General features: G+C 56.6%; 1 protein-coding gene and 1 long non-coding RNA gene across 3 annotated transcripts in view; both read left to right on the top strand.

The window, feature by feature from the left end:
* Positions 1–4,617, top strand: part of LOC109375814 (uncharacterized) — an 11,779-nt gene extending 7,162 nt beyond the window's left edge. For both annotated transcript variants that reach the window (XR_002122656.1, XR_002122657.1), the window contains exon 4: positions 414–4,617. This is a non-coding gene — a long non-coding RNA (uncharacterized LOC109375814). The remainder of the gene's footprint in view (positions 1–413) is intronic.
* A 2,403-nt stretch (positions 4,618–7,020) lies between these two features.
* The window catches only part of RPL29 (ribosomal protein L29), a 2,322-nt gene continuing 527 nt past the window's right edge, over positions 7,021–8,815 (top strand). Inside the window, 4 exon segments of the mRNA XM_019631302.1 lie at positions 7,021–7,092; positions 7,505–7,549; positions 7,868–7,932; positions 8,718–8,815. The exon segment at positions 8,718–8,815 is cut by the window's right edge and continues 19 nt beyond it. Coding sequence (XP_019486847.1) covers positions 7,513–7,549; positions 7,868–7,932; positions 8,718–8,815 — 200 coding nt within the window. The 5' untranslated portion in view covers positions 7,021–7,092; positions 7,505–7,512.

Raw genomic sequence — 8,815 nt, 5'->3', positions numbered from 1 at the left:
AGTCAGGACCCAGGCCTCTCGCCCGCCCGCTGGCTCGCTGCGCTGGGGCAGGGCGGGTTGTTAGGAGTGGCGGGTCCCCACATGTCCTCACTGCCACTCAGCAGCTGCTCCTGGGTCCACCCTCCCCTGGTCCTGTCCCGCCACCATAGCCCACAGTGAGGAGGGCATCCCAGGCTACCCCACGCCCCCATCCCCTTCTGGGCAGAGTGCCTTGGGGGTGGGCAGCCTCGTGTCTCCAGAGGAGATTTTGGGGGTGGGGAAAGACCCCGTATTGCCTGCCTGTGGCTGTTTGAAGCCTTGTCCCAGGAGGGCTGCCGAGAGGGACAGGGACTGCGGCCCAGGCCACAGTAGGTAAGTGCTTGGAGTCTCACCATGAGCTGCTAAGTAGGTAGTGTCCTATCCCGCTCTCACAGGTGAGGACGCTGAGCCACAGGACAGTTGAGTATTGGCTCACAGTCAACCAGCTGCTGAGAGTCAAGGCAGGGTCTGGGGCATGTTCTCCAGCCTTTACCAGTGGATGGACCGTCCGTGCCAGAGAATATGACGACCAACTAATGAAGGAGGGGCACAGACACAGAAAGACAGACTGACCAGTGTCGTACTGGGGGGTGAGGCAGGCCCCCCACCCTCTGCCGCCTGCCGTGGATGCCAGAGCACACTCCACTAGAGGGTCACGCCTCAGGTGATGCATTGCCTTCCTCTTCCTGTCATCAGTGTGAGTCTCAGGCAGAGTCCAAGCCCAGAAGAACTTCCAGGAGTGGCTTTGGTGGAGGAGAAGAAGCTGGGTGACCCCGGGCAAGTCACTCCACCTTTCTGAGCCTCAGTGTCCCCATCTGCAACACGGGATTAACAAGAGAAGCCAATCTGAGGGTGTGATGCAGATCAGCGATAACTAACGCAGAGCTCCAGGCTCCAGGCTCCAGGCCCTAGCAGGATGGGCCTGTCTGCTCGGGACCCCTGACTTAGGGCTGTGTGCTGGGAAGGACACCACTGTGGGCCAGGCCTCTGGGGCTTTGGGGGTGCAGTGACAGCTCAGGGAGGCCCTAATCAGCTGCGGTCCAGTGCCAGAGAGCCACGGGGAAAAAATACCAGCCCACTGTATGCTCCCCATCACCTCCCCACCTCTCTCTGATCTTACATAGCCTGATGCATGCCTCCTCTTCCAGGAAGGCCTCCAGGTCCCTCTTCCCCTCCCCAGAGGTTCCTGGCCTGGATGGACCGCTCTCTGTTCTGCATCTTGGGGTGTTGTGCTCACAGCTTCCTCCCTTCCCAGCCCTCTATGCTCTGTACACAGTGGACACGCCAGGTGATCGTGGCAGTAGCCCTGACCCAGCAGACATAAGGGGTTTTGAGCTCGGGACCTAATAGGGCGCGTCCACGCATCTCCCAGGTGGGGCCAACTCGGAAAGGGCAGCGCTTGGGCCAAGCACTGCTTATGACCACAAGCCCTTCTTGCTCAGGGGCACTTGTTGGGACCTCAGGAGTCCCCAGCCCTCCTGACTGTGCCCCTTCTCAGGTCCCCAGCTCTTCCCTGCTCTTTGTGGTCTCCTTTGTGCCTCCCGAAACAGGGCTGGACATCCTCCTCTCTCACTCGGTCCACTGGGAACTGGGAGTGGGGTTTACTGAAGCGCTAAATGGGGAGCAGGCAAGGGCAGCCCAAGGCCTTCCGTGGACCCCTCCGCCTGGGGCGCAGCCCTCCTGTGACCCTCATTGCCTGTCCTTCAGCCCAACAATAAGGATCCCCCTTCCCACTCTGACCACCCTGGTTCCCTCCCTGAATTGGCCACCTAACTCCTGTGTGCCCCTGGGCAGGTCTCTTCTCTTCTCCAGCCCTCAGTTTCCCCACCCACAGGCTTGGAGAAGGGAACCAGATGATCTTCAAGGCCATGGCCCCAGTGCTGCTTTTCTCAGCTCTGCCAGGGGCTCCTGGGTCTCAGGCTCTGTCCCTGGGGAGAGAGTGGGGACTGTGAGAGCTGGGGGCTAGAAATCACAGGGAGGTGATAGCCCCTTGTTCATTCAGAAGAACTCTGGCAAAGGCCATTTCATCCGCCCTCTCCCCGCTTCAAGAATCTTCCATCTGATGCCCAGACAGAGGCAGCCTGGGATCCGGCCTGGGCATCAGTGGGTGGAAGGGGGGCTGCTTGGTGAGTGAGGAGGCCTGTCTTTAACCTGGGCTGGGAGGGTGGGTGTGTGCAGGTGAGAGGGGTGTCCAAGCAGGATGGGGCTAAAGGAGAACGGGAGCTGGAGGGACTGCGGTTGCCACGGCAATAACATCGCTGGCTCCATGGAGGCTGCTGGGGAGGGAAAGGAAAGGGATCCCTCCCAAGCTCAGCTGCGTTCTTCCTCTTCAGATGCTTTTTGTGAGAAAGGAGTCTCCTTAGCTTCATTTTGTGTTTTGCACCTCAGAGCAAAGGTGGGAGTGGGGGAGCCCCTCAGGGGTGTAGTCCTGCCCTGTCAGGCCCCCTGATGCACCCACCTACTCCATCCCTCCTTTCAGAGGCAGGGGCCAGCACACAGGATGCCCCCACGCTGGGCATCTGTTAGCCAGAGAGGCCAGGGGTTTCTCCCTGTCACCTGGTGGTTAGTGTCACCGGGTTCCCTCCATGACCTCACCAGGCACACACTGGCGCTTGCTTCTCAGGGTCCTAGTCGGCATCTGGACCACTGTAGCTCTCCATTTGGCTGTGGGACCTCTAGCATGTCATGCCCAAGGCCTCCGTCTCCACATCAGTGAATCAGGGTGATACGACCCCCATCATCTCCCGAGGTTGCTATGCCATCTCTCAAGGTCACAGCCCGGCTCCAGGGGCTTCTGGCCTGCTCAGCACTGGGCGTTGCTTCCCCACTGTTACAAATGAGGAGACTGAGGCTCAGAGAGGTGAGGTCACTGTACTGGTGAGTGGCAGTCAGAAATTGAACCCACGTCTCTCTTATCAAAACCTGTTCCTTTAACAGTCAACCAACATGGCATCCAGTAACTCTGAGGTGGACCAGCAGGGCTCTACCCAGGGGTACCCACAGGCTCCACTGTCTCTGCCCTGAACCCTCTCTGGGGAAAACACTCCCCACCACCACCACTACCAGGAGCTTGGAGCCAGAGGAGACCCAACCTACCCCAGAGAACCTGCTGAGAATAGGCAGACAGGGGCTCTATCCTTAGGTTGGGGGGTGGGGGAATCGGGAAGTGAGAGGTCTGGGAGGATCCGAGGACTTCCCGCAGGAGGGGAACTCCCACGTGCCGTAGCCCGGCTTTATCCGCAGTCCCATGCTGCCCCCGTGTGGACCACAGGCTCACATTCCCATTTGGGGACCCGGGGACACTGCATCACTCCTGGGCCAGGGCTCTGCCCCCCAGAGGGACTATCAGAGACCTGGGCTGTGATGCATGCCCCAAGGCTGCACCTCCAAGCTTCTGCTGGAAATGCCCTCTCTTCCCCACAGATCCTGAGCCCCAACCTGGCATCACACGCTGCCCGCTGCCTTTCCTCTTCCCAGGAGTTCCGAATCCCGCACTCTTGGAGGGAAGTGAACTGAAGAGTTTATTTTCCAACTCTCCACTCCATATTTCAACCTCCATCCCCAGTAATTCAACTGCTTGCACATCCTTCATCTCAGGGAGCTCACTATCTCTGGGAGCAGCCCATGGCTTGGAGGAAATTCTGATTGCAGAAACGGCCCTCATTCCATGGAGCTGGTATTTGCCTCCTGGTTTAGCTCTGCCCTCTGGGGCCACACAGAATCAAGTGGCCTCTCACTTGGGGGTTTCTAAGCAGATCCAAAGATCCAGTGCTTAGGGGCCTCCTCTTCTCTGCCCCCACCCCCAGTCTTCTCTCTCACAGACAAAACATCCTGGTTCCGGGTAACCCACTCATGGTCCCTCTTATCTGGGCACACCGGTGGTCCCTGTCTCTCTAGAACTTGACTGAGGAGACCCAGCACCCCTGAGGACTGTCACTTCCTTCCACCCTGGCCCTCCCTTGGATCCTGTCCTCATAATTAGCATTCACTTGCCACTAACACATTCTTTCCCTAAGCCCTGTTCTCCTCCAGAGGCCTGGAGAGCAGAGATCTGACTCAGTAGAAAAGCTGACTCTTTATGAAATCCCTCCAGACTGACTGGCCTCTTGCCTCTTGATTCTGCCTTCTGCCTGGATTTGTGAAATGTGTACATTTAATTCCTCAAACATTTACCCGGGACTGTGCCAGGCATGGATCCCACCTGGGCTGTGGCTCCGGACCAGGCTTGGACAAGACACCACAGCAGGCCACATGGCTCATCCAGCAACCCCCCCACCCCCCACAGTTGCCCAGCCCAAGATTTGTCTGGTCACCGAGGCCTCATGTCTTCCTCTGTCTTGTGCTCAAGGCATTTGTGACGGACCTGGTGGATAGATGCTCTGCTGAGTCCAGCTAGTGGCTCTGTCCAAGGCTACACCACAGAGAATGGCAAATGCACCCAGGACTCCACTGGGCCTTGTGATGGGGCAAAAGCTGCTCACTCACAGAGGGTGGGAGTGTGTCGACTCTAGAGGAAGGGTTAAGCTCTTCACCTGTTTTGTGTCAGAGACTCCTTTGACATCTGATGGTGTTTATTGACCTCTTCTCAGAATTTTTTAAATGTGTAAAATAAAATTACAAAAGATTGTTTTTTGTTTTGTTTTGTTTTTATTGGGGAAGGGGACAGACAAGTTGCTATCTTTTTGTTCTTCAGTCTAGATGTGGAGGACATTGCTTCACTGGCCCAAGTTGACACCATCATTGCACTCTTCCCGGCTGAGGCAGATCAGTCGCCGGCCATTGGATGGCCACTCACGCTGGCTGCCAGCCGCTCACGGTAGCTTAATGGCAACCCACTGCAGCCTACACCGTTGCCAGTGATTCATGGCAGCCCAGTACAGGTCAAGCTGTTGTTCACCACCTTAGCTGTAGAGGGCGCAGCGTCACTGGCCCTCATGTGGGATCCGAACCGGGGCCCTGCTGCTCAGAGCTGGCGCACCCAAGCCAGCTCTTAACCAATGAGCCACTCAGCTGGCCCACAAAGGATTTTCTTGAACAAGGAAATATGTTCACAAATTATGATCCAGTGAATAATATCAAGTTACAGAAGAGCTTGTATAATAAAGTTCCATTTATGAAGCGAGAAAGTGGGGGAAGAAAAGGGAGGGGAGGATAAGGGAGGGAAGGAGAGGGCGGAAGAAGGAAGGAAGGAAGGGAGGGAGGGAGCTATCACTTACATACGGCTGTCTCTGAATCTTCATCTCCTGTCAGGCTATCTGGCTCTGTGCTTCCTCTGCCGCTGTCATGACAGCCTGGCAAAACTGAGTCCTGAGCAGGTGTCACTGCTCACTTTTTAGGAGCTGTGGGAGCTAATGCCACACTGAAAGGCCACACTTTTAAAGTCTTCATAGCCTCCTCTGTTGGCCCCTACTCTGCTTCTTTCTCAAGGGTGCAGCAGTCAAACCTTGTCCTCCCTGTCCCAGCCTCTGGCCCCTCGCCCCCTCTCCCTGGGCTGGCAGGCATCCTGCTACCCCCACCGTCTGCAGTCCCCACCCCTGCCCACCAGCTCCTCCACCTGTTCTCAGCAGCCCTCAAGGACTTTGCCCCTGCAGAGACACCTTCCTCTCTGGCCTCACCTGTTTCTCTGTTGGCACGAGGTCACTCCTTCAGCATCTGAGTTAGCCCCTCATTCTCCTAACTCACACCTGCCAGAATTCTGTCCCCCTTCTCAGCAATGCTCCAGTAAGGAGTTATCTGCACGTCCTGCCTCCACACCCTGCTTTCCCCTCATTTCCAAACTCTGCAATGTGCATCTGTCACTCTGTGTAACTGCCTGGCCAAGGAATGTCTACCAGCAGGTGTTTATGAAGCCCTGCTGCTCTACATCAAGTGCCGTGCCAGGCAATGGTAAGATGAAGGTGACCAAGGCAGTCCTGAACTCATAACGCTTGTGCCAGTAGACACATATACAAGTAAATAAAAACCATCACTAGGGTCTGGGAAAGTTCTATGAAGGAGACAAACAGATTGAGAGTAACTGTGCAGATGAGGCAGAGGGTCTGTATTTTAGGTAGGGAAGTCCAGGGAGGCTTCTCTCCAAGAAAACACACCATCCAAGGAGCAGGGAGAAGGTGGTCCAGGTGGAGGGGAAGGCACTGAAGCAGAAACAAGTATCTGTGCTTGGCAGGAAAGAAAGAAGTCCATGGGTTTCGACAGAAAGGATAAGGAGAGGGTTGCCAGGATTAAGGGAGGTAAACAACTGATCTCCAACGCAAGGGGGAAGTCCTTGCAGGCTTTAAATGACAAGATCTGATTTGTATCTTAAAAAGTGCCCTCAGGCCCCAGTGCTGTGTGGAGAAGGAACTGTAGGGGTAAGAGGTGGAGAAGGCAACAAAGTTGTTAGGAGGCAATGCTTCCTCATTTTGGATGTCCAATAGGCGTATCATATTTAATGCATCTACAAATAAACATCTGGATCTGAAAACAAAGCAACAAAACCCCCGTCCTTCCCCCCATCTTCCCCATTTCGGTAAACAGCACCACCATTCACCCAGATGTTCAAGTTAAAAACTTAGGGGCCACCCTGGCCTCCTTCCGCTCTCTCATCTTCTGCATCGCAAGTCCAGTCTGTTTCCTTATCCACCCCTCTCCTCCCCTACTGCCCCCACCCGGGTCCAGGCGCCATCCCTCTCCCACGGTGTTCTGCGCCAGCCCTCCCTCCTCTCCTCTGCCCCCGACGGTCCACTCTCCACGCAGGGGCCAGCGGCACGTTTAAAGAACACAAATCGGTCACTCCCTGCCTAACACATCTGTCAAGGACTCGCTTCGCCTTCAGACCTTTAATGAGATCTGGACCAAGAGAAACGGGCGGAGACGCGGGGTGAGAAGAGGTAAGACCGGAAGAGGCGGGGCCAGGCTCGTAGCACCGCCTTCCCGTCGGCTTTGTGCCCTCCCGGCCTTAGGAACCTTTCTTCCTGGCGTCGGCGGAAGCTTTTTCAGTAGTACCTTCCGGCCTCGACGACCGTATTTCCCGTGCTGCACCGCGATCTTCCTTTTTCTCTTCCGGTCCCGGGGGTTTGGGCGCTGTGGGCTTGGGTGAGTGCTGGCCGCGCGGCATCCGAAGCCATCCGCGAGGCGCGGACGGCGGCGGACGCACAGCCCGGAGAGGACAGGGAGACTGGCTTCCTGGCTGTAGGGCGCGGAGGCCGTGGGGCAGGGGTGGTGCTCGTGGGTTCTCGAGGGAGCGGTTGAGAGGGGGAGAACTCGGATCTGGGAGGCGAACGCAGCCTTGCGGCGCGGGTGTTTGGTTTCGGGGCACCGTTACCTGAGTTGTCGAGAACTGGCGTTGTTGGGCACAGTGAGTCGAGGCGCGCGGAGGCCACAGAGTCGAGGCATCTGTGCTGCAGCCTCGGTCTGGCTTCTGGTCTCTCGTTCTTCCGATCAGGGCGGCAGGCGTGGGCCCCGCCCGGCGAGCCCCCAGCCCTGATCGCCACTCTTGTTCCTCCAGGTGCAGACATGGCCAAGTCCAAGAACCACACCACGCACAACCAGTGTAAGTGCCTGCGGCCCAGCCTCCGTCTCACGCCCAACACTCGGGCAAGGATTAGGGGTAGTGGGGCAGGGCAAGGAGGCACGTTTCTCCTGTGAGCCTCGTGCTTGTTTCCAGCCAGTGTTACGTTTGGGGTTATAGATCCAGAAGCTGGGGTCCGATGAGATAACAGTGCTTTGCGTTCCGATAAGGAGTTTCTCAAACCCCAAGAAGACCTGCTCTGGGATGTAATGGTTCCCTTAGGCTTGCCCGCTGTGGTGTTGGGTGGTCTTATTAGGAGAAACCCTCTTTTTTGGTCTTAATTCCTTGTCTTCTCCACAGCCCGAAAATGGCACAGAAACGGCATCAAGAAACCCCGATCACAAAGATACGAATCTCTTAAGGGGGTGAGTGTGTGCGCAGAGTCACGAGTGTGTCTGTCTGGCTCCAGCTTCGCCATCTGCCTGTGCACCGGTATTAGCTGTCCCTCGTCTTGCGTGGACTTCAAGCTCTGCCAGACCCTAGAAAAGCTTTACTTGGCCATTTCCAGCCCCGGATGTAACTCCCTGGCCAGGTGTAACCTGCCCCCATTAGGGCAGTTTGACTATGTCTCTTGCCCGGCCAGAGCACTTCAAGGGAAGGGATGGCCTTGTCTCTGTGTACCTTGCACCCTGTGGGTCTTCCAGTGCCAGGGAGTTCTAAGGATGAGCTGCGCAGGCTGAGGCCATAGGGTCTGAGTGCAGCTGAGCCTCCAGTCTGCGCCTCCCCTGTACCCTTGGTCTCTTACTCCTCATTTGCTGTGAGTCTGTTGTACCAGGCCTGGCATTTAACTGACACTGGCCTTTAATGGGGTGGGGTGACCCTGAGGAGGTTTCAGGATTCAGCCCTAGCCCTACAACCCTGGCAGAGGGCACAGCGTGCACCCCCCTCCCCCCTCTTGCTATACTCACATTTGAATTTTCCTGTAGCCCTGAGAATGTGCTCTGTAACATTAGCAGGGCACAGTCTTGGCTTCTGGGGTGGTGGTACGTGTTTCTCTGCAGACACGTTGTCAGCATTTCAGGATGACTTGCTGCTGTCTAAGCCCCTAATAGGCCTTGGCTGGAGCCTTACAGTGTCCTGGGTACCCCACTAGGGGTGACTTTGGGGGCCCCACATGCTGCACTTACAGCTGCTTGTACTTGTCTTCCAGGTGGACCCCAAGTTCCTGCGGAACATGCGCTTTGCCAAGAAGCACAACAAGAAGGGGCTGAAGAAGATGCAAGCCAACAACGCCAAGGCCGTGAGTGC

Source organism: Hipposideros armiger, unplaced genomic scaffold (assembly GCF_001890085.2).
Source record: "Hipposideros armiger isolate ML-2016 unplaced genomic scaffold, ASM189008v1 scaffold_990, whole genome shotgun sequence".
NCBI lineage: Eukaryota > Metazoa > Chordata > Mammalia > Chiroptera > Hipposideridae > Hipposideros > Hipposideros armiger.
The sequence above is the reverse complement of the archived record's forward strand: the minus strand, read 5'-3'. Positions and strand labels throughout refer to the sequence as shown.